Here is a 24,100-nt window from a genome sequence, read left to right as displayed (position 1 = left end):
TCTAAAAGAATACTTGTGTCCTCCAATAATACCATTGCACACGAGGCATTGCTTGGTCTCCTTGTGGCGGGCTACTCCAAAAGAGATTACGAGCTAAATGTGGGTGTTTACCACCCCCGCCCCCAACAAAGGAAAAGAAATCTCGTTGCAAATGATGCAGAAACACCCTTGGCACTTCTACAAGTAGTGTCTGAAACAAAAATCACAAGCACGACAAAATATTCATTTTCAATACAGAAATACACCCCTATCATAATAACCACAACCCCTGCCATTGACTCAAATCACCCCAATCCGTCTTACAATTTGATTAATTTTTTTAAATTTTAACTAGGATTACATTTTTTAAATCCTGATCAAACTTTTTAACTCCACTCTGTTGACCAGCATTGCTTTCTCTCCCCTGCCTATCCTATTTCACCACGGCATAATGTAGCAGAGAGAGGGCACTGGTGTCAATTGCAAGTAGCATGTGGGAATTGCTGCAGGAGACCCTATGAAGAGCCAGATAAATGTCAAAGATAAATGCGGGAGGAACGCAGCAGGACAGGAGAGAAACGGGTGTCTGTGTGTCAGGGTTAACAGGTATAACAGCAGAAAGGGAGACAGTTGGGTGTATATTACAGGGAAAGGATGAAGCAAAAGAGAAAGGTAGGTCCCTGTTTAGAGGGGAGGGGAATGCAATGGGAATTTACTAGTACCAAGCCATACAGTCCAGAAGTACGATTAATCGTGTGATTGAAATTTTTAATACCACGATTAATTTTTATTAAAATTCTCCATCATTGCTCGCCCCTAATATATTCCTATTGAGTCATTCCGTGTCAAGTGGACCAATTTTAAAGGTCATCCCCACCTCACCATCTCGGATTTTGATGAAATTTGGTACATAGTTTCTTTATGATAAAAAAACTAAGCTGTGGAAAACTTTAGTTCAAAAGACTAAAAATTGGAGGTTCTAGGGGACCTCAAGTAAAGGGTTGCAAAATGTCGCCTGAGCAAAAATGACATTTTGGGCCAACTTCCAGAAGCTGTAAAACTGGAAGTTTTAGTAGTACAAGGGAGATATTTGGAGAACCTGCACTACTTTTAGGGCTTAATGAACTGGCAAAACCCCATGTTCCTAGTCCTCTTACGTTTTGAATGGTTTAGGCTCAAACTTTGCCAAAAAAACGGCAAAAATCAATTTACAGCGATGTTGAGGCTGCTGTAGTTTCTAAACTAGTTGGCCTTCCAGGTTGATTTTTGGTAGGTGTACTAAATGCACGGCTGTAATGAGGCATTCCAATTTGCAGCACTTTCCTTCAAGTGGTTGAAAAATTATAAGCGTTCAAAGTTGGTATAAAAAGCATTTTTGCCCATTTTGGGCTATCTTTGATGCCCTTGATCTCCAGTGGGACAGCTTCAATATTCTTTCTTTTAGCACCATTAGAAAGAGCAGATTTCCTTCTATCAGAATATGTAGTTTTCAATTTGGAGTCTCTCCATATAAGGATTGCAAAAAAAAAGTGTTTTTTGGCCAGTATTGTTGAATGATAGATGAAACGGATATAGGGCCCATCGATGTTTCTAATTGCTGTATAAGTCACTCAGTTGCTTTAAGCATGCGTTGGTCCATGGTGGCTATGCCACTACCAATTCAATAGGAAGTGGCAACCTCATTGCCAAGAGGTCATGCCCGATAGCCAGGCAAGTCCAGCCACTGAAGGTGGGCATCTTACTTGAGGTTCCCAAGCATCATTTGGTTGTCTTTGCCTAGTTTCTCAAGCCTAATGGGGGTGTCTTAATGGTTCCCAAGTAAAACCTCAGTGCTGAAGTGACAAGAAGTTTTCACTGATAATTTTCACTGCTGTTTCTGGAAATGTATACTGTCGTCCAAGTGCTGTAGTTGCTGGTACTGGAAGAACTGCTAGAATATGCTGTTCAGAAATCCAACAAGAATCTCTTCTGCTAGGCCAATGAAATGATCATGCAGGCCCGCATGGATGCATAAAGTTGACCAAGGCATCATGTTCTTCAAATGATGTGTCACAGACATTGCCAATCCACCATTTGTTGTCATAAACACAGGCAACATACTGCCCAGGCTGAAGTTGAGACACATTTATGCCAGGTACACTCACTGGGTCATCTGACTGACAAAGTTTGACAACAAATGAGGAGGAATCATTTGACACTCTACTGACTGAAATTTGGTTCAAGTCAATGGGATTAAACTGGTGATTTTCACGAGTTCCAGCAACTGTGGAAGCTTTACTGAATCTTTCCTCTTGTGCAGATCTTGAAGATTCAATTTCATCCTTGGAAACAAAAATGAACTTGATTTTATTTATTTTTTGATCACAAAGTTCAAAGAAGCCTTGTGCTGTGAGAATTTGGCTATTTTTAGGTCGTTGCAAACTAGCCGCTTTGTTGTACCACCTATGGTATCACATGGTGACTTGCCATGGCTTGTGCCAAAGAAATTCCACTGTGCACTTATTCCAAATTCTGTTTGATGATAGCACGAGTTGGCAAAGTTTTTGAAGTTCTTGTATTGTGCAGCTGAGCCATCACTAAAGTATGTTACATATTTTATTTCTCCAATTTTGCTTTTTCAAGAACGCGATTAATTTTTCCAAGAATGCATGTACAGCAACTGCATCATGCCGCAAGCTGTCACTTATTATGCAAACACTTATGCACTGAATTTCACTTGAAGCATCACGGAAGTACACAACAAATGGATGCAGTGTAGCTTGACTGTTTTCCCAGTGGAAACCTTGAACAGCATCTTGGACAATAAAGGAGTAGTTTTCAGCAAAGTCCAAGAGAACAACAATTTCAAAAGGATTTAGGTTTTCTTTAACAGTTTTTAAGTATTGTGTCTGATGTTTGGAAATGTAATGGTGAATTGACAGGTTTGAAACTTTCAATGCAAGCGCAGATACAAAATCATCAACATACATCTGTTTGGTCTCCAGTGTGGTGCAATCTGTATGAACCCACTGCTTAAACTCGATTGTTTCACCTGGGTCAGCATCACTGAACACTTCTGTCAGGTAATTTTCAAGCACATCTTTACCTGGACATATTTCACACCTGTGAAGCATGCATTCTTTGCATTCCAAATTGCACACAGTTTTAGCCATCACAGTGCTTTGTAATCTTCGTTCAGCAGATGGTTTCCAGCAAGCATAAGCTTCACATTTTGATGAATGACACAAACACACACTGAATGCATACCAGATGAGCCAACAGTGACACACCATTTTGGCCTTAGCTCACAAAATTTGGAAAAACCCACTTCTGGCCCATTTCGAGTATGATATGCAACATACATTTCTTTTAGATTGCTAAGCAGCAAGCGCTTTTGCATTTGAATTTTTTCAGTGCCAGTTCTGACAGAGACAAAATCTTTTTTCCCTGGGCACAGTCTACTGAATTCATCATCTTCAAAAAAGGCAAGAATTTTTTTTTCTGTTTCTTCTGGTAAAACTTTACCTTTCTTCTTGTCTGGTTTTGCCAGAATTCCACAAACTGATTTCAGATTTCTTGCTTTTTTAACCATTCTAGTTGAAACCATGAATTCTGAGGCAATTCTTTCAATAGACCAGCTGTTTGGTGCTAAAGTTAGTATTTGCAGTTTTTCTGCATGATTTGCTGAAACTTGGACTTTGTTTTTCAACTCGTTTAGCAGGTCATCATAATCAGAACATTTGTCACATTTCTGACTGGTAGAAGGTTGAGTTTCAAACTCATTTAGGTCTAAGTCACCAGCAACTGCAAGATGATGACTCAAAGTATTTTGCACTCGCCTGATTTTGTGCTTGGTGTAGCCTCGTACATCATGCTTGTTGACTTTTTTGAACTTTAATGGAGAAATACCAAGAGATGTCAAACTTGTGTTCAACTTGCCAGAAATGTCACTGTGTTCATCATCTGCTGTTGTTGATGATGATAAAGAATCAGCAGCTCTGTTACTGACGTCTTTTCGACAAGATGGACATAGTTTCTGACCCGGCACAAATATTTTGCTTGTTAAGGCCTTTAGCTGGGCTGCTAGTGTGTCATCCAGCACTCTTAAGCCCCTTTTTGCATTATGACCACCTTTGGAAAATGGGTTACAGCAGGTTCTTTGCAAAAATTCAAGCTTTTTCAACAGTAAGGATTCATGATGAAGGCAAATAGTTGATCCAGCATCGAAAAGTTGACCAGAACGCTCTTGTAACAACTTCTGTTGATCAGGCAGAAGCTCTTCAATTAATTTCAAACCTTTATTTTTATTGTATGTCAGTAAATGACACTCTGATGTACTTGAACAGCCAACTGAGCAAAGTGGAAATTCATCTGATCTTTCTGGATCCATTGATGACCATTAGCATCAGTTCAACAAACGCATTTATTCTTGCAATCAGGTTTTCAATGGGTAAAATTTTACTTCAGTCTAAAGTGATTAATATCTTCATTTGTGGCATTTAATTCAATATAAATAAGCCTGTCGGTGCAGGTGCGAGTTTCTTCAACAAGAAGTATGTATACAATGGTTTCCACCCTGTTTTTTAGTTTACTTGAACACAGTTTTATAACCAATGTTGCCAGGTGGAAAATTTTTTTCCCACCCAAACCAGCCTAAATCCAGCCCAAAACCCGCCCAAACTCAAACCCCGCCCCTGACACCCCCACCCCGCGTCATCACCCCCGCCCCCGCCGTCATTGGCCCCGCCTAGAAAATCATCGGCTCCGCCCAAAACGTCATCGGCCCCGCCCCCCGCGGCCGAAAAAACCGCCCAAAAAACAAAAAAGAAGCCCAAAAAACCGCAACCCGCTGCGGACAAAAATTTCCCGCGGCGGGTCGCAGAAAACCGCCCAATTGGGCGGTAAAACCGCCCACCTGGCAACACTGTTTATAACATAATGTTTAAAGAAAACTTCTTTAGCCAGTTAGACTTGGCCAATTATGATTGGTGAACCCTGTTGCAAGGCAGAATTGTTTGTTTCATTGCCCAATTGTATGCTTCTGGTACCTCCTGGCTCTTGAGTGTGTGTTGCTAGGCTTACTTTGATGCCTACAGTTCACTAAGAGGTCGAACTGTAGCGAGGGTGAAGAAACACCAGCAACAGACACTCAGACGCCTTGCAACAGGGTCCACCAATCATAATTGGCCAAGTTGGTCATCCTAACTGACTGCAGTTTTCTTTAAACCTGTTATGAAACCTGGCCTCATCCTTCCACATCCTAAAAAACATTCCTGTTTTTTAGTTTTCTTGAATACAGTTTTATAACATAATGTGTTCTTTATTTTAAAAAATTGGTGCTTTTTGAAAGAAGAATCACTTTTACTACACTTGTATCAAGGGTGTAGTGAAGAAATCACAGGCTGCTGCCCGCAAACATTTGAGGGCATTTTTGCAATCCTTATATGAAGAGACTCCAAAATGAAAACTACATATTCTGATAGAAGGAAATCTGCTCTTTCTAATGGTGCTAAAAGAAAGAATATTGAAGCTGTCCCACTGGAGATCAAGGGCATCAAAGATAGGCCAAAATGGGCAAAAATGCTTTTTATACCAACTTTGAACGCTTATAATTTTTCAACCACTTGAAGGAAAGTGCTGCAAATTGGAATGCCTCATTACAGCTGTGCATTTAGTACACCTACCAAAAATCAACCTGAAAGGCCAACTAGTTTAGAAACTACAGCAGCCTCAACATCGCTGTAAATTGATTTTTGCCGTTTTTTTGGCAAAGTCTGAGCATAAACCATTCAAAAAGTAAGAGGACTAGGAACATGGGGTTTTGCCAGTTCATTAAGCCCTAACAGTAGTGCAGGTTCTCCAAATATCCCCCTTGTACTACTAAAACTTCCAGTTTTACAGCTTCTGGAAGTTGGCCCAAAATGTCATTTTTGCTCAGGCGACATTTTGCAACCCTTTACTTGAGGTCCCCTAGAACCTCCAATTTTAGTCTTTTGAACAAAAATTTTGCACAGCTTAGTTTTTTTATCATAAAGAAACTATGTACCAAATTTCATCAAAATCTGAGATGGTGAGGTGGGGGACCCCTGGTCCACTTGACACGGAATGACTCTATTTTATGTTTTTGGGAAACGACTGTGACAGAGCAGATCCTAAATGATAAGGTAACATGGAATAAGCTCTAAAGCGAATGCTACATACCTGTAGAAGGTATTCTCCGAGGACAGCAGGCTGATTGTTCTCACTGATGGGTGACATCCACGGCAGCCCCTCCAATCGGAACACTTTCTAGCAAAGTCCTTTGCTAGTCCTTGTGCGCCGATGTGCACCGCGCATGCGCGGCCGTCTTCCCGCCCGAACCGGCTCGTGCCGGCCAGTCTCATAGGTAGCAAGTCAAAAAGAAGGGAAGACACAACTCCAAAGGGGAGGCGGGCGGGTTTGTGAGAACAATCAGCCTGCTGTCCTCGGAGAATACCTTCTACAGGTATGTAGCATTCGCTTTCTCCGAGGACAAGCAGGCTGCTTGTTCTCACTGATGGGGTATCCCTAGCCCCCAGGCTCACTCAAAACAACAACCATGGTCAATTGGGCCTCGCAACGGCGAGGACATAACTGAGATTGACCTAAAAAATTTACCAACTAACTGAGAGTGCAGCCTGGAACAGAACAAACATGGGCCTAGGGGGGTGGAGTTGGATTCTAAACCACGAACAGATTCTGAAGCACTGACTGCCCGAACCGACTGTCGCGTCGGGTATCCTGCTGCAGGCAGTAATGAGATGTGAATGTGTGGACAGATGACCACGTCGCAGCTTTGCAAATCTCTTCAATAGTGGCTGACTTCAAGTGGGCTACCGACGCTGCCATGGCTCTAACATTATGAGCCGTGACATGACCCTCAAGAGCCAGCCCAGCCTGGGCATAAGTGAAGGAGATGCAATCTGCTAGCCAATTGGATATGGTGCGTTTTCCCACAGCCACTCCCCTCCTGTTGGGATCAAAAGAAACAAACAATTGGGCGGACTGTCTGTTGGGCTGTGTCCGCTCCAGATAGAAGGCCAATGCTCTTTTGCAGTCCAATGTGTGCAGCTGACGTTCAGCAGGGCAGGAATGAGGACGGGGAAAGAATGTTGGTAAGACAATTGACTGGTTCAGATGGAACTCCGACACAACCTTTGGCAAGAACTTAGGGTGAGTGTGGAGGACTACTCTGTTATGATGAAATTTGGTGTAAGGGGCCTGGGCTACCAGGGCCTGAAGCTCACTGACTCTACGAGCTGAAGTAACTGCCACCAAGAAAATGACCTTCCAGGTCAAGTACTTCAGATGGCAGGAATCCAGTGGCTCAAAAGGAGGTTTCATCAGCTGGGTGAGAACGACATTGAGATCCCATGACACTGTAGGAGGCTTGACAGGGGGCTTTGACAAAAGCAAACCTCTCATGAAGCGAACAACTAAAGGCTGTCCTGAGATCGGCTTACCTTCCACACGGTAATGGTATGCACTGATTGCACTAAGGTGAACCCTTACAGAGTTGGTCTTGAGACCGGACTCAGACAAGTGCAGAAGGTATTCAAGCAGGGGCTGTGTAGGACAAGAACGAGGATCTAGGGCCTTGCTGTCACACCAGACGGCAAACCTCCTCCATAAAAAGAAGTAACTCTTTTTAGTGGAATCTTTCCTGGAAGCAAGCAAGATGCGGGAGACACCCTCTGACAGACCCAAAGAGGCAAAGTCTACGCTCTCAACATACAGGCCGTGAGAGCCAGGGACCGGAGGTTGGGATGCAGAAGCGCCCCTTCGTCCTGCGGGTCGGAAAACACTCCAATCTCCACGGTTCTTCGGAGGACAACTCCAGAAGAATAGGGAACCAGATCTGACGCGGCCAAAAAGGAGCAATCAGAATCATGGTGCCTCGGTCTTGCTTGAGTTTCAACAAAGTCTTCCCCACCAGAGGTATGGGAGGATAAGCATACAGCAGACCCTCCCCCCAGTCCAGGAGGAAGGCATCCGATGCCAGTCTGCCGTGGGCCTGAAGCCTGGAACAGAACTGAGGGACTTTGTGGCTGGCTCGAGATGCGAAGAGGTCTACCAAGGGGGTGCCCCACACCTGGAAGATCTGTCGCACTACACGGGAATAGAGCGACCACTCGTGAGGTTGCATAATCCTGCTCAACCTGTCGGCCAGACTGTTGTTTACGCCTGCCAGATTTGTGGCTTGGAGCACCATGCCGTGACGGCGAGCCCAGAGCCACATGCTGACGGCTTCCTGACACAGGGGGCGAGATCCGGTGCCCCCCTGCTTGTTGACGTAGTACATGGCAACCTGGTTGTCTGCCTGAATTTGGATAATTTGGTGGGACAGCCGATCTCTGAAAGCCTTCAGAGCGTTCCAGATCGCTCGTAACTCCAGAAAATTGATCTGCAGATCGCGTTCCTGGAGGGACCAGCTTCCTTGGGTGTGAAGCCCATCGACATGAGCTCCCCATCCCAGGAGAGACGCATCCGTGGTCAGCACTTTTTGTGGCTGAGGAATTTGGAAAGGACGTCCCAGAGTCAAATTGGACCAAATTGTCCACCAATACAGGGATTCGAGAAAACTCGTGGACAGGTGGATCACGTCTTCTAGATCCCCAGCAGCCTGAAACCACTGTGAAGCTAGGGTCCATTGAGCAGATCTCATGTGAAGGCGGGCCATGGGAGTCACATGAACTGTGGAGGCCATGTGGCCCAGCAATCTCAACATCTGCCGAGCTGTGATCTGCTGGGACGCTCGCACCCGCGAGACGAGGGACAACAAGTTGTTGGCTCTCGCTTCTGGGAGATAGGCGCAAGCCGTCCGAGAATCCAGCAGAGCTCCTATGAATTCGAGTTTCTGCACTGGGAGAAGATGGGACTTTGGATAATTTATCACAAACCCCAGTAGCTCCAGGAGGCGAATAGTCATCTGCATGGACTGCAGGGCTCCTGCCTCGGATGTGTTCTTCACCAGCCAATCGTCGAGATACGGGAACACGTGTACCCCCAGTCTGCAAAGTGCCGCTGCTACTACAGCCAAGCACTTGGTGAACACTCTGGGCGCAGAGGCGAGCCCAAAGGGTAGCACACAGTACTGGAAGTGACGTGTGCCCAGCCGAAATCGCAGATACTGTCTGTGAGCTGGCAGTATCGGGATGTGCGTGTAGGCGTCCTTCAAGTCCAGAGAGCATAGCCAATCGTTTTCCTGAATCATGGGGAGAAGGGTGCCCAGGGAAAGCATCCTGAACTTTTCTTTGACCAGATATTTGTTCAGGGCCCTTAGGTCTAGGATGGGACGCATCCCCCCTGTTTTCTTTTCCACAAGGAAGTACCTGGAATAGAATCCCAGCCCTTCTTGCCCGGATGGCACGGGCTCGACCGCATTGGCGCTGAGAAGGGCGGAGAGTTCCTCTGCAAGTACCTGCTTGTGCTGGAAGCTTTAAGACTGAGCTCCCGGTGGACAATTTGGAGGTTTTGAGGCCAAATTGAGAGTGATTCCTTGCCGGACTATTTGGAGAACCCACTGATCGGAGGTTATGAGAGGCCACCTTTGGTGAAAAGCTTTCAACCTCCCTCCGACTGGCAGGTCGCCCGGCACTGACACTTGGATGTCGGCTATGCTCTGCTGGAGCCAGTCAAAAGCTCACCCCTTGCTTTTGCTGGGGAGCCGCGGGGCCTTGCTGAGTCGCACGCTGCTGACGAGAGCGAGCGCGCTGGGGCTTAGCCTGGGCCGCAGGCTGTCGAGGAGGAGGATTGTACCTACGCTTGCCAGAAGAGTAGGGAACAGTCTTCCTTCCCCCGAAAAATCTTCTACCTGTAGAGGTAGAGGCTGAAGGCTGCCGGCGAGAGAACTTGTCGAACGCGGTGTCCCGCTGGTGGAGCTGCTCTACCTACCACCTGTTCGACTTTTTCTCCAAAAATATTATCCGCACGGCAAGGCGAGTCCGCAATCCGCTGCTGGATTCTATTCTCCAGGTCGGAGGCACGCAGCCATGAGAGTCTGCGCATCACCACACCTTGAGCAGCGGCCCTGGACGCAACATCAAAGGTGTCATACACCCCTCTGGCCAGGAATTTTCTGCACGCCTTCAGCTGCCTGACCACCTCCTGAAATGGCCTGGCTTGCTCAGGGGGGAGCTTGTCCACCAAGCCCGCCAACTGCCGCACATTGTTCCGCATGTGTATGCTCGTGTAGAGCTGGTAGGACTGAATCTTGGCCACGAGCATAGAAATATGGTAGGCCTTCCTCCCAAAGGAGTCCAAGGTTCTAGAGTCCTTGCCCGGGGGCGCCGAAGCATGTTCTCTAGAACTCTTGGCCTTCTTTAGGGCCAAATCCACAACTCCAGAGTCATGAGGCAACTGAGTGCGCATCAGCTCTGGGTCCCCATGGATCCGGTACTGGGACTCGATCTTCTTGGGAATGTGGGGATTACTTAGAGGCTTGGTCCAGTTCGCCAGCAATGTCTTTTTGAGGACATGATGCATGGGTACTGTGGACGCTTCCTTAGGTGGAGAAGGATAGTCCAGGAGCTCAAACATTTCAGCCCTGGGCTCGTCCTCCACAACCACCGGGAAGGGGATGGCCGTAGACATCTCCCGGACAAAGGAAGCGAAAGACAGGCTCTCAGGAGGAGAAAGCTGTCTTTCAGGAGAGGGAGTGGGATCGGAAGGAAGACCCTCAGACTCCTCGTCAGAGAAATATCTGATGTCTTCTTCCTCTTCCCACGAGGCCTCACCATCGGTGTCAGACACAAGTTCACGGACCTGCGTCTGCAACCGTGCCCGGCTCGACTCCGTGGAACCACGGCCACGGCGGGAGCGTCGAGAGGTAGACTCCCTCGCCCGCACCGGCGAAGCTCCCTCCGCCGACGTAGTCGGGGAGCCTTCCTGGGAGGCTACCGCAGTCGGTACCGCAAGCGGCACCGATGTCGGAGACCTCACCCCGGACAATGGGCCAGCCGGCGCCTCGTTCGACGGTACCGGTGGCGCAAGCACCCCCCGGTACCGGAGGGGAAGGGCGCAACAGCTCCCCCAGGATCTCTGGGAGAACGGCCCGGAGGCTCTCGTGCAGAGCGGCTGTAGAAAAAGACATGGAAGCCGATGCAGGAGTCGATGTCAGAACCTGTTCCGGGCGTGGAGACTGTTCCGGGCTGTCCAAAGGGGAGCGCATCGACACCTCTTGAACAGAGGGCGAGCGGTCCTCTCGGTGCCGATGCTTACTGGGTGCCGACTCCCTCGGCGACCCAGAGCTCTCGGTGCCGACATGGGAAGGGGACCGGTGACGATGCTTCTTCGATTTTTTGGAGCGAAGCACGTCACCGGAGCTTCCCGGCATCGACGAGGAGGACGTAGAATCCAGCCGTCTCTTCCTCGGGGCCGAGGCCGAAGAGGGTCGGTCTCGGGGGGGCTGTACCGCAGGAGCCCTCAGGGTAGGGGGAGACCCACCCGAAGGCTCACCGCCACCAGCAGGGGAATGGACAGCCCTCACCTGCACTCCAGACGAAGCACCACCGTCCGACGACATCAGCAGACGAGGAGGTCTCGATACCACCGACACCGACGCAGCCTTCCGATGTCGCCCCGATGCAGAGGGCCGATGCCTCGATGCACTCAATGCAATCGGGGGCGAGGATGAAGGTCCGGGCGCCAACGACGTCGAGGCAGTCAATACTCCCGGTGCCGATGAAGAGCCCGAGAACAAAATGTTCCACTGGGCTAACCTCGCTACCTGAGTCCGCTTTTGTAAAAGGGAACACAGACTACAGGCCTGAGGGCGGTGCCCAGCCCCCAGACACTGAAGACACGACGCGTGCCTGTCAGTGAGCGAGATTACCCGGGCGCACTGGGTGCACTTCTTGAAGCCGCTGGAAGACATCGATGTCATGGGCGGAAAAATCGCGCCACGAGATCAAAACTCGAAATGGCGAAAATGGCACCACAAAAATAAGGAGAAGAAAAACTTCGACCGAGGCCTAAATAGGGCCTACCCCGACGACGAAAGAAAACTTACCGGGGCAAAAAACTCTAAGTACGGGAAGGGAGAAAACCAAGAGGCCTCCTCCCGACACCTTTTTTTTTTTTTTTTTAAAGAACAAAGTCGATGAACGACACGCGAGGTCAACTTTTTGGGGCGCGAATGGCGAAACACGACCGTACCGAGCGCAGACAAAAGAAGACTGGCCGGCACGAGCCGGTTCGGGCGGGAAGACGGCTGCGCATGCGCGGTGCGCATCGGCGCGCGAGGACTAGCAAAGGACTTTGCTAGAAAGTGTTCCGATTGGAGGGGCTGCCATGGACGTCACCCATCAGTGAGAACAAGCAGCCTGCTTGTCCTCGGAGAACTGATGCTACAATTGATATGGAATATCTTCAGAGGCCCACTGGGTCAAATCCATATACAACTGAATAAAAAGGAAAATATTTTCATTAAAGTACTTCAACAATCTGCTCTGATTAATCAAATACCTTTTTCATTTATATAAATGCTTTTTTGCTATGCGTTCTCTGTCCAGAGGGGCGGCCAGCAGAGATTTCTTCGTTGGCAGGAAAGCAATTCTTAAGGTATGGACCACCTCCACTCCCCCGTCCTTTCAGGGCTGGCAGAATTTACTACATCAACATATGTTATGGGAACATAAGGATAGGCATGTCCCTTAGACACAAGAAAGATTTTTTGGTCATCTGGGAGCCTTATATTTTCTCGCTGGCCCCTAGGGCACGCAGTTTCATTTTAAATATTTACTTTATAATCCATTTTTAGGATTGGCCCCAGGTCTTGAAAGATCTCCTAGGGTTTTCCTTCCTCCCCCCCCCCCCTTTTTTTTTTTTTTTTAATTGAGAGGGGGTGGATTTTAATCTGCCATTTGACAACCTTTGGTTTTTGTTGGGGGGAGGGCTATAAGAGTCTAGGCTGCTCCCCCTCAATTAGATTTATCCCAGTGCAATTTCATTAACTTATTTCTCTAAGGTGGTATGTTTGCTATTAACCTGTTTGATTGAAGGGTGGTAAGAAAGGGATTGGGGGGGAGAGTAAGGGTGTCTGAATAGAGGATTGATCTTGGATCCTGCATAGTAGGGTCATTCTATAGTATAATTGTTGGTGTTGACCTTTTGCAATAAAAAACGTCTAAAAAAATAGGGAAATTTAGGGTAGGGCTGAAGGGGTCTGCTTATGAAAATGTTTGGTGATGGAAATCTATATCCTATTCTTCTTTTTCTGTATCAGTTTAAACTGCTGTTGTGATCGTTTATAACGTTCGAAATAATAACTATGCATAAGTCATCAATAAAAAACTTTTGAACTCTAAATGCTTTTTCACAAATATAGTCAAAAAATAACTTGCAATACCTACATCACCACTACAAGAAGTAGTTTTTGAACTGAAGTCACAGCAAACATATTGATGAAACATCTCAAAACCAAATAGAAGGAAGTGGAATTAAGCACAGCACAGAGAAACCAGAGGCTGCCAACACAGACAACCAAGTAGGTTTTGTTTTAATCAATGTTACTAGCTAAAAATACAAACAGACATAAGCAGGAAATCAACTTACCATCATACCCTCGAATTCAACAGATACTTAGATAATTAAAGTTCAAACAAGCTCCTTTCCATAGAGGTAATTTCTCTTAAGACAATAAACTTATCTATTTTGTTAAACCACTACACGAATCCTTTGTTTTCCTCTTAACGCGATGCTGCTTAGTAGCTACAGATATGGAGGAAAAGCCTCAAAAGATATTGGAGAATTCCGTTGTCAACAGCTTGAAAGCTTTCAACCTTAAGGAGCCCCTGCAATCATCACTGACATAAAAACCTCCAGATATTGATCTAATTTGCTTTCTTCTCAGCAAAATTTATTTTTCAATTTTTCAAAACTTATCTCTGCAGTTACACAATCTGTTAAGCTGTCCACAGCCAACTTTGGCCAAGGTTTCGCGTCCTGCTTCAGGGTCCATAGTGTACTCGACTGTCTACAAGAAAGCACAGAAATCTTCAGTAAACTCGTCCTTATCACACCTCACTCTTATCAAGAAGCCTATCTCAGCGCCTCACTTCACTACTGCGACCTGTTCTCTTGTCCGGTACTCTTCTCAACATGGCGCGTGCACTTATAATACTGACGCTACACGCCTCCAACCTAATTCCTCCAATGAACCACCTCGAAACTTTTAAAAGTCCGCTATTCAAAAAAAACTGATTCCACTCTATCCTGGAATTAAGCCCTCCTGGATATAGTGTCTGCAGGCAGTAAATCCATCTTTGCTCCTGCTGTAACAACACAAGTTTTCTATCGCCCCCTCTGATATTGAACTTAACTTGCTGGAAGATCACACATTTCAGGGAATCAAATGCATGGTTCTCTTGAACACAATGTGCAGCCAGCAGTGCTATATTCTTTTTAATGTGAATATTACTCTTGTGTTCTGTTAGCCGTGTAGCTAATTTTCTTGAAGTTAGCCCAACATATAACTTATTGCATGGGCAGACGATACAGTAGATCACCCATTCGGATGTACATGATATTTTATGGCGTAGCATGAACAGTCTTCCTGATTGAGGATCTACAAATTCATGTGTGACAAGCATAATACCACACATTCCACAACTATTACGGCCTGCTTCAGGATCACTTTCACATATAGTGCGTCTTAAAGCTGCAGGTGCCAATATTTCTTTCAGGTTCCATCCTCTACTGTAAGCCATTCTCACTCTTACTTCAGAAAACCTGGGTAATATCTGAATGATGTGCCAGCTGTTTCTTATCACAGCAGACACTTGTGGGGCTGTGGCCGAGTATCTCAGAACACACGTCATTGTCTCATCCTCCCTTGTATCTTCCTTCTCTTTACATAACAGTAGGTAATCTCGATTGTTGAATTTTGCCCTTCTGTAAGCTTTCTGTACTATTGATTTAAGGTATCCTCTGTCTCGTAATCTTCTTTGAGATCCCTCGATTTCACTCTAAAATCTCTCTCATCTGAACAAATCCTCCTGAATCGTAGGAACTGGGAAAATGGTAGGCTGTCCTTTAGCTTTTTCGGATGATAGCTCGTGTATTCTGAAAAAGTATTTCTGCTGGTTTCCTTCCGAAAAACACTAGTCTCCAGTTTACCTCCTACTTTGCTGATCTGATTTGTTCAGATGAGAGAGATTTTAGAGTGAAATCGAGGAATTAGGTTGGAGGCGTGTGACATCAGTATTATAAGTGCACACGCTATGTTAAGAAGAGTACCGGATAAGAGAACAGTTTGGAGTAGTGAAGTGAGGTGATGAGATAGACTTCTTGATAAGAGTGAGGTGCGGTAAGGACGAGTTTACTGAAGATTTCTGTGTTTTCTTGCAGACAGTCGAGTACACCACGGACCCTGAAGCAGGATCCGAAACCTTGCCTTGTTTGTCCTGTTTGTCTGTCCTAATTAGATTGTAAGCTCTGTCGAGCAGGAACTGTCTCTTCATGTTCAAGTGTACAGCGCTGCGTACATCTAGTAGCGATATAGAAATGATAAGTAGTAGTAGTAGTAGTGTAACTGCAAAGATAAGTTTTGAAAAATTGAAAAATAGATTTAAAATTTTGCTGAGAAGAAAGCAATTAGATCAATATCTGGAGGTTTTTATGTCAGTGATGATTACAGGGGCTCCTTAAGGTTGAAAGCTTTTGAGCTGTTGACAACGGAGTTATCCAATATCTTTTGAGGCTTTTCCTCCAAATCTGTAGCTACTAAGCACCATCACATTAAGAGGAAAACAAAGGATTCATGTAGTTGATTTTGCTTGGAAAGATTAAAAGAAAACATTTTGTCTCTCTCTAGCAATAATATTTTTTTTATTTCATATTGAGCGGTCAAAGCTACAGTTTAAGTACTGGATACCCTAAGTTAGAAAGCCCAGCTCCCTAAAGAGTCGCAAGCCTATCAAGCATCTCATTATGATCTGACCTTTTGTATCCCAACAGATTGGCGAACATTCAGCTTCCTCTTTCTTTGGAAGGTATCTAGATCCCAGAGCTGAGCTGTATCATTGGATGTGGTAAGCGCATACCTCCCAGAACCATGCACAGAGATAGAAGAGACAGCAGATTCATGGCCTCGCATCCAGCTAACCAGTTCTTTGGTATCTTGCAGTGAAATGCAAATATGCAAAAAAAGAAAACAAAAAACATAACTAAAAGAAAAAAGACTGAATAAAAATCAACACAGATTCATTTTCATGTTTAGAGAGAGAAGGAAGCCAATAAAACAAAGGAAAATATTTGAGTTAAATTAATTCAGATTGTATCTAAGTAGTACACACAGCAGGCAACTCAACCCCAGGGGTGTGCAAATTAAGGCTCATAGACCAGAACCAGCCCGCTGTTTTGACTAATCTGTTCAGAAGTGGGTAAATATGCAATACCTCTAGCCTGTCAATATTAACTCCTTTAAAAAGGCACTAACCTACCAGCTTCTACCAACTTGTACAAGTGGACAAGGTTCTTGTTTACTTGTATAAGAACCTTGTTCAAAAAGGATTATTTACATAAAAGTTACAACCAGAAAAGTGTCAGAAAAAAAACACACACTGAAATTTAAAAAGATCTAAATTCCAAGGTTAAAAATCAAAATTAAAGAGAGACACACACAAACAGCACATGTAATCATGGTGTTTTGTGACTCTATCCAACTAAGATCTCTGTCAATATTTGTCTATAAAAACCAAATTCAGTACACAAAACAGTTTGTCTTATAAATTTAAGAAACTAAAAACTAACTTTAAAAAGAAAGTAGTACTACAAGCAAAGTTGTACAGAAGACAGAAAAAGCACTCTAAAAGTAGAAGTGCTATGAAATTAAAAACTTCTTCAAAAAAAGCTGCCTTAGGCTAAGCTTAAAAGGAATACCCCTAAAAATTACACTGTATTAGCACTAAAGAACTGCCACCAATCATTCACTTATTTTGACAGTGGATTAATATATATATTTCTACATGAGTGCAAGGTATTGCGACGGGGTTTATGGCCTGTCATAGTGAGGTGAGGACCCCCAGTCGAGAAGGAGTGCTAAACTGGACCCTATACGTTAACTACTTGGATTTGAGTTTAGTCCAGTGGCTCACCCATTTAGTTTGGATGATGATTTTGGGACCCTGTTTGGGAGGTAGTAGCTGATCAGGGAACGCTATGTGGGAGGTGGGGGGGCGGGGATTAACCCCTCTTGAATCCAGTTATATAATTCCCTGAGTGCTGGAAGCATGAGACAAGCATCCAGAAGCTGCAATAGGAAACTCATTTACATAGGATTTGCATAGGCAGATAAACTACGGACATTCGTTGCAAATAGGACCAGAGAAGGAAGAAAGCCCAAAGGGGGAATATCTGTTCTCCCCATAACTTTCTAGAACCAAACAGGGATGGACTGCTGGGGAATCACCAACTCACCCTGACCATAAAAGGAGATCCAATTCAGGACCCTACATGTGGTGTGACTAAGGAGGTGGAGATAGTTCTCTCCCTTGCTGAAGGTGAGAGGCCCTTCTACTGGAGAGGATCATGGATTGCCTGCTGGTAGATTATCATAGAGGCTCGTAGAGTAACCCTTGTTCTAGATTACTACAAAGGGATCATGGACTAACCAGTTTTGCTGGGTGATCCTGGTGCTGAAGAGGGAAAAAAGAAGTTTTCATGGTCACTTGGCCCACGTTTACGGCTGGGCAGTGCACGACAAGTTGTAGCAGTGGTGGGATCATTGAGAACACATACAGTATTGGATAACCCAAGGACCCTTGCAAGATGCTGACTCACTTATACCGTGGTAAGTGTACCTTGGGGATACAGGTGATGGATAGAATGCAAGGGTTCTGAAATGGGCTGGGTAGAGCCAAGTACCCAAAAGGGGGGGCACATCCGAAGCTTAGAATGGCATTTGGTGGATTTCTCTTTTTCCACATTTGCAGGTAGATGGTGTCAGAAGCCTTCATGAAACGGGTCATAGCGCAGATGAAGGCCCAGCAAGAAGCAATGGACCTCCAGTTCTCCAGGACCTTGAAACAACAGGTGCAACAGCAGTAACCTTTATTGCAATTACTGGAAGAGCAGGCCCTGGAACAAAGAAACCTTGTGTCTGGCCTTCACAGACAAGAGACGCAACGGGACTCTGAAGACTTTCCGATGGAACAGTTGGGATCTCCCACGTGAACTGGTCTACAGCAGCGTTACCCAAGTCCGGTTCTGGAGTACTCCTTGCCAGTCAGATTTTTCAGGATATCCACAATGAATATGCATGAAACAGATTTGCATATAATGGAGGCAGTACAAGCAAATCAAATTCATGCGAGGGACTTTGGCGTTTACGCTTGACGCCATGAGGTCCAAGCCTGGAGTCCCCCATTTGGCACAAATCTGAAGAAAAAATTCTTCTGCCAGTTCCCATTCCACCGGGTCGATTTGATGTCTGCTGAGGAAATTGGCTTGTACGTTGCTCTGACCGGCTAGGTGAGCCATGGACAGCAGCTCTAGGTGGCGCTCGGCCCAGTCGCAGATCTGAGATGCCTCCGCAGCCAAGGCCCTGCATTGAGTGCCGCCCTGACGATTGATGTAGGCCACTGCTGTCGTGTTGTCCGACAGAACTTGGACAGGAAGACCCTTCAGCGTCCTGTGGAAGGCCAGAAGAGCCTGGAATATCACTCTCAGTTCCAAGCGATTGATGGACCATCCCGCTTCCGCGGTGGACCACAGACCCTGAGCATAGCGTCCCCGGCAATGGGCTCCTGTCACGTCTGTGGCCGTGACCACCTCAGACTTACCCTTCTGGTGGCCTCTGTTTGCTTCTGTGTTAGTTCTGTCTCTGCCTTGTGTGCTGATTACTTCACTAGATGGCACCTGTGTGGGCTATGCCAGTATCTACGATAGCTTCGGCCTGTTCTGTTCCAGCTTCCAAGATGGCTCCTGTCTGTCCTTCCTGTGTGCTCACTTCCTATGTGTTTCAAGCCTCTCTTTGGTGTCAGTGTGTTCCCTGCTTCTGTCCTGCTGTAGGTGACATCATCAGTGAGAGCCTTTATAAGGAAGTGCTGTACTGGCATTCAGGGCCTTTGTATTGCCAAAAGGTCGTCAGGTTAGTCAGTGTACTGTTGCGCTGCTACATAGCCTTGCACTGGGCTCTTGCCCTTCTGCTTGTTGTATCTGTGGACTGCTAGTCCTTCTGGTGCTTCATTCTGTGTTTAGAGCTACTGAAGCTTCGGCCTTTGTTTGTTCCCTGTCTGTGTTGGGAGCTTCTGAAGTTTCAGCCTTGTTTGTTCCGTGTCTGGAGCTACTGAAGCTTCAGCTTTTAGCCTGCTATTCCCCCATTCCGCTATCTGTTGGTGTTCCCCAGGGATCTGTCCTTGGACCCCTTCTCTTCTCAATCTACACCTCTTCCCTGGGCTCCCTGATCTCATCTCATGGCTTCCAGTATCATCTCTATGCTGATGACACCCAGCTGTATCTCTCCACACCAAACATCACCGTGGAGACCCAGGCAAAGATATCAGCCTGCTTATCCGACATTGCTGCCTGGATGTCCAACCGCCACCTGAAACTGAACATGTCCAAGACCGAGCTCATCGTCTTTCCACCAAAACCCACTTCTCCTCTTCCTCCACTATCCATCTCAGTTGATAACACCCTCATCCTCCCCGTCTCATCTGCCTGCAACCTCGGAGTCATCTTCGACTCCTCCCTCTCCTTCTCCGTGCATATCCAGCAGATAGCCAAGACCTGTCGCTTCTTCCTCTTCAACATCAGCAAAATTCACCCTTTCCTCTCTGAACACACCATCCGAACCCTCGTCCACGCTCTCATTACCTCGCGCCTTGACTACTGCAACCTACTCCTCACCGGCCTCCCACTTAGCCATCTATCCCCCCTTCAATCTGTCCAGAACTCGGCTGCACGTCTTATATTCCGCCAGATGCATTCCGTCTGAAATTAAATGCAGAAAAAACTCAATGCCTGATACTCACCTCCCAATACAACACGAAGGAATTTACCGCTATAAACACACCAAACCTAAACCTTCCAATCTCAGAAACGCTAAAAATCCTTGGAGTCACGATCGACCGCCACCTAACACTTGAAACTCACGCAAACAACACAACTAAAAATATGTTTTACTGCATGTGGAAATTGAAAAGGATAAGACCATTCTTCCCAAGATCCGTCTTTCGCAGTCTAGTGCAATCCCTCGTACTCAGCCATCTGGATTACTGCAACTCACTATACGCAGGCTGCAAAGAGCAAATACTGAGAAAACTTCAAACAGCCCAGAATACAGCAGCCAGACTCATCTTCGGAAAATCAAAATATGAAAGTGCAAAACCATTACGAGAGAAACTACACTGGCTTCCACTCAAGGAACGCGTCACTTTTAAAGTATGCACATTAGTCCACAAAATCAGTCACGGCGAAGCCTACATGTCTGAGTTAATAGACTTACCACCCAGAAACGCCTAAAGATCATCCCGAACTTTCCTCATCCTCCACTTCCCTAATTGCAAGGGCCTGAAATACAAGACGCTACACGCGTCAACCTTTTCTCACATGAGCACGCAGTTTTGGAATACACTGCTGCGCAACTTAAGAACGATCCACGAGCAAGCTTCCTTCCGCAAATTACTGAAGACCCATCTTTTTGAAAAAATTTACGGAAAGAGCCAAAACACATAAAGTCCACACTCACTGTTCATTAATGCATCATACATCCACTTCTGAACTCTCATCCTCCGTAATCTCACATCACTCATACCTCTACTCACAGAAATATGTATACCATATGTCTTCATGCCTTAATATTGCCCTTTAAACTTCCCACTGTCTCCTTCCAATGTTTCAATGTTTATGTTCCATTGTTATATTCCTTAACGATACTTCGATTGTCTCGCATAACTCTGCACAATGTAATCCATAACCAAGTTGTAACAAATTGTATTTCCATTATTCATATCATATTGTAAGCCACACTGAACCCGCAAAAAGGTGGGAAATTGTGGGATACAAATGCAATAAATAAATAAACCGATCTACTCATATCACCCCTCTCCTCAGGTCACTTCACTGGCTTCCAATCAGATACCGCATTCAGTTCAAGCTTCTCCTTCTTACCTACAAATGCACTCAGACTGCTGCCCCTCACTACCTCTCTACCCTCATCTCCCCTTACGTTCCAGCCCGAAACCTCCGTTCACAGGACAAATCCCTCCTCTCAGTACCCTTCTCCACCACCGCCAACTCCAGGCTCCGCTCATTCTGCCTCGCCTCACCCTATGCCTGGAACAACCTTCCTGAGCCCTTACGCCAAGCCCCCTCCCTGCCCATCTTCAAGTCTTTGCTCAAAGCCCACCTCTTCAATGCTGCCTTCGGCACCTAACTCTCACCTCTCAGGAAATCCAGAATGCCCCAATTTGTCTACCCCTATCGGACTGACTGTTCACTTGTCCTTTAGATTGTAAGCTCTTTGAGCAGGGACTGTCCTTTTTGTTAAATTGTACAGCGCTGCGTAACCCTAGTAGCGCTTTAGAAATGTTAAATAGTAGTAGTAGTATTCCTGGTTTATTCTACTGTCTGCAGCCTGCCCAAAGACTCTGCTAGTTCCTAGTTTATTCTCCTGTCTACTGCCTACCCAAGACTCTGGTATTCCTGGTTCATTCTACTATCTGCCGCCTGCCAAAGACTCTGCTAGTTTCTGGTTTATTCTACTGTTTGCTTCTGCCCAGCTTGGGTGGATGTCCTGAGTCCTGCTTCTGCCTAGCTTGTATGTCAATCCTGAATCCTGCTTCTGACCAGCATATGTCTTTATCCTGAGTCCTGCTTCTGCCTAGCTTGTATGTCAATCCTGAATCCTGTTTCTAACCAGCTTATGTCATTATCCTGAATCCTGTTTCTAACCAGCTTATGTCTTTATCCTGAGTCCTGCTTCTGCCTAGCTTGTATGTACATCCTGAACCTTGCTTCTGCCCAGCTTATGTGTATATCCTGTACCCTGTTTTTGCCCAGCTTGTGTGTTTATCCTGAACCCTGTTTCTGCCAAGCTTGCATGTATATCCTGAACCCCATTTCTGCCAAGCTTGTCTGCATATCCTGAACCCCGCTTCTGCCAAGCCTGTATGTACCTCCTAACCTCTTCTTCTGCCAAGCTTTTATGTATATCCGAGCCCCTGCTTCCGCCTAGCCTTTGTGTTTCCCCTGTCCTCTTAGTGTATCTTGTGTTCTTGCCTAGTGGCAGCCTTCAATCCTAGTCTAGTGCCTAGCCAAGCCTCCCGTGTGTATCCTAGATCCAGAGGGGGGGTCCTCTGGGCTTACAGTTCCTGCCCTGTCCTGCAAGTCCTGCCAGCCACCTGCACTCAGGGGCTCAACTCCTAAGGAACGGTGGTCAAGCACAGGTGAAGCTGTTCCAGTTCTGCCTGTTCTAGTTTGTCTGCCTCAGTTGCTACTCCAGTCCGGAGTTCCAGTCCTGCTCTTCCTTGTATCTGGTTCCAGGGTGGTCTTGCCTGCCTCTGCCGCTCCTCGGCAGTGGTCCAAGGGCTCACAAATTCCGGTTCTGCCTCGAGAACCCGACAGCTCCCCAGCCCGAAAGGCTGGCATCCGTTATCACCAGACACCAAAAAGGAAGAGCCAGTGGCATCCCCTGCCGCAGCATGCTGTCGGAAAGCCACCAATCCATACTGTGCTGGGCCGCAGGAAGCCACCTTAGTCTGCATTGGTATTCCTGCGAAATCGGAGACCATTGCTGAAGCAGAGCAAGCTGCAACAACCTCATGTGAGCTCTCGCCCAGGGAACCACCTCTATGGTGGCCGTCATAGATCCCAGAAGCTAAACAAAGTCCCAAGCTCAAGGGCGAGGCATCCGCAGGAGCAGGCGGACCTGATTCTGAAGCTTGAGCCACCTGCTGTCGGGAAGAAAAACGAACCCCAAAGCCGTGTCAAACCAGACCCACAAATACTCGAGAGACTGAGAGGGATTCAGGTGACTTTTGGGCATATTGACTACCCAGCTCAGAGTCTGAAGAACTGTAACAACTCTGGCTCTGGCAAGGCGACTTTCGTCTGCCGAATCCACTCTGATGAGCCAGTCGTCGAGATAAGGGTGAACTCTGATACCCTCTCGCCTGAGAAAGGCAGTCACCACCACCATCACCTTGGAAAAAGTCCGAGGGGCAGTTGCCAGGCTGAAAGGCAAAGCGTGAAACTGGAAATGTTGGCTCAGTACCGCAAACCGGAGAAACCGCTGATGCGGCGGCCAGATGGGAATATGGAAGTACGTTTCCTTGAGGTCCAGAGATGCGAGAAACTCTCCTGGCTGTACCGCCGCAATGACGGAGCGCAAGGTTTCCATGCGAAGTGTCGCACTCCTAAGGCCTTGTTGACTCTGCGTAAGTTGAGGATAGGTCTGAACGATCCGCCTTTTCGAAGCACCACAAAATAGATGGAGTAGCGACCACAGCCGCATTCAGCGGGAGGAACCGGAACCACTGCTCCGAGCTTCAGCAACATCTGCAAGGTCTCGTTTACCGCCGCCCGCTTGACGGCAGTGCCACATTGGGACTCCAAAAATGCGTCTCTCACTGGGGCAGCAAATTCTAGTCGGTAACCTTCTCTGATCAGTTCCAGGACCCACTGATCCGAACTAATCTTGGTCCACTCCTCGAGAAAGACGGAGAGACGACCCCCTACTGCGGGAACCGACGTGGGGGACGCCCCTGAACTCCTGGACGTTGCCCAGACGCTGCCGTGCGTTTGTCCGAACGAAAGGAGTTCCTCTGCTGGAAACGGGTACGTTGACCAAACCCCGCAGAGTGCCCCGGGCGATACCCGAAAACGTGGCCTGGAAGAGGAGAGAAAAGAAGGACTTTTGGAAGAAGGCATCGGCCTATCCTCAGGCAACCGTTGGGACTTAGAGTCCCCTAGGTCCTTAACAATCTTCTCCAAATCCTCCCCAAATAAAAGAAGGCCCCAAAAGGGTAACCTCACCAGCCTTTGTTTAGAGGCCATGACAGCCGCCCAATGCCGTAGCCAAAGAAGGCGGCGGGCAGCAACCGCCACAGACATCTGCTTAGCCGAAGCTCTGACCAGATCATAAAGGGCATCAGCCAAAAAAGACAGGGCAGACTCCATA

General features: G+C 46.7%; 1 protein-coding gene across 2 annotated transcripts in view; it reads right to left on the bottom strand.

Moving 5' to 3' along the window:
• Nucleotides 1–24,100, bottom strand: part of TBC1D31 (TBC1 domain family member 31) — a 266,141-nt gene that overhangs the window by 223,669 nt on the left and 18,372 nt on the right. For both annotated transcript variants that reach the window (XM_030218673.1, XM_030218679.1), the window contains exon 4: nucleotides 15,917–16,095. In XM_030218673.1, the coding sequence (XP_030074533.1) occupies nucleotides 15,917–16,095 (179 nt within the window). The remainder of the gene's footprint in view (nucleotides 1–15,916; nucleotides 16,096–24,100) is intronic.

The sequence above is a fragment of the Microcaecilia unicolor genome, chromosome 1 (genome assembly GCF_901765095.1).
Source record: "Microcaecilia unicolor chromosome 1, aMicUni1.1, whole genome shotgun sequence".
Classification (NCBI taxonomy): Eukaryota; Metazoa; Chordata; class Amphibia; order Gymnophiona; family Siphonopidae; genus Microcaecilia; species Microcaecilia unicolor.
This window is presented reverse-complemented; position numbering and strand designations above follow the sequence as displayed.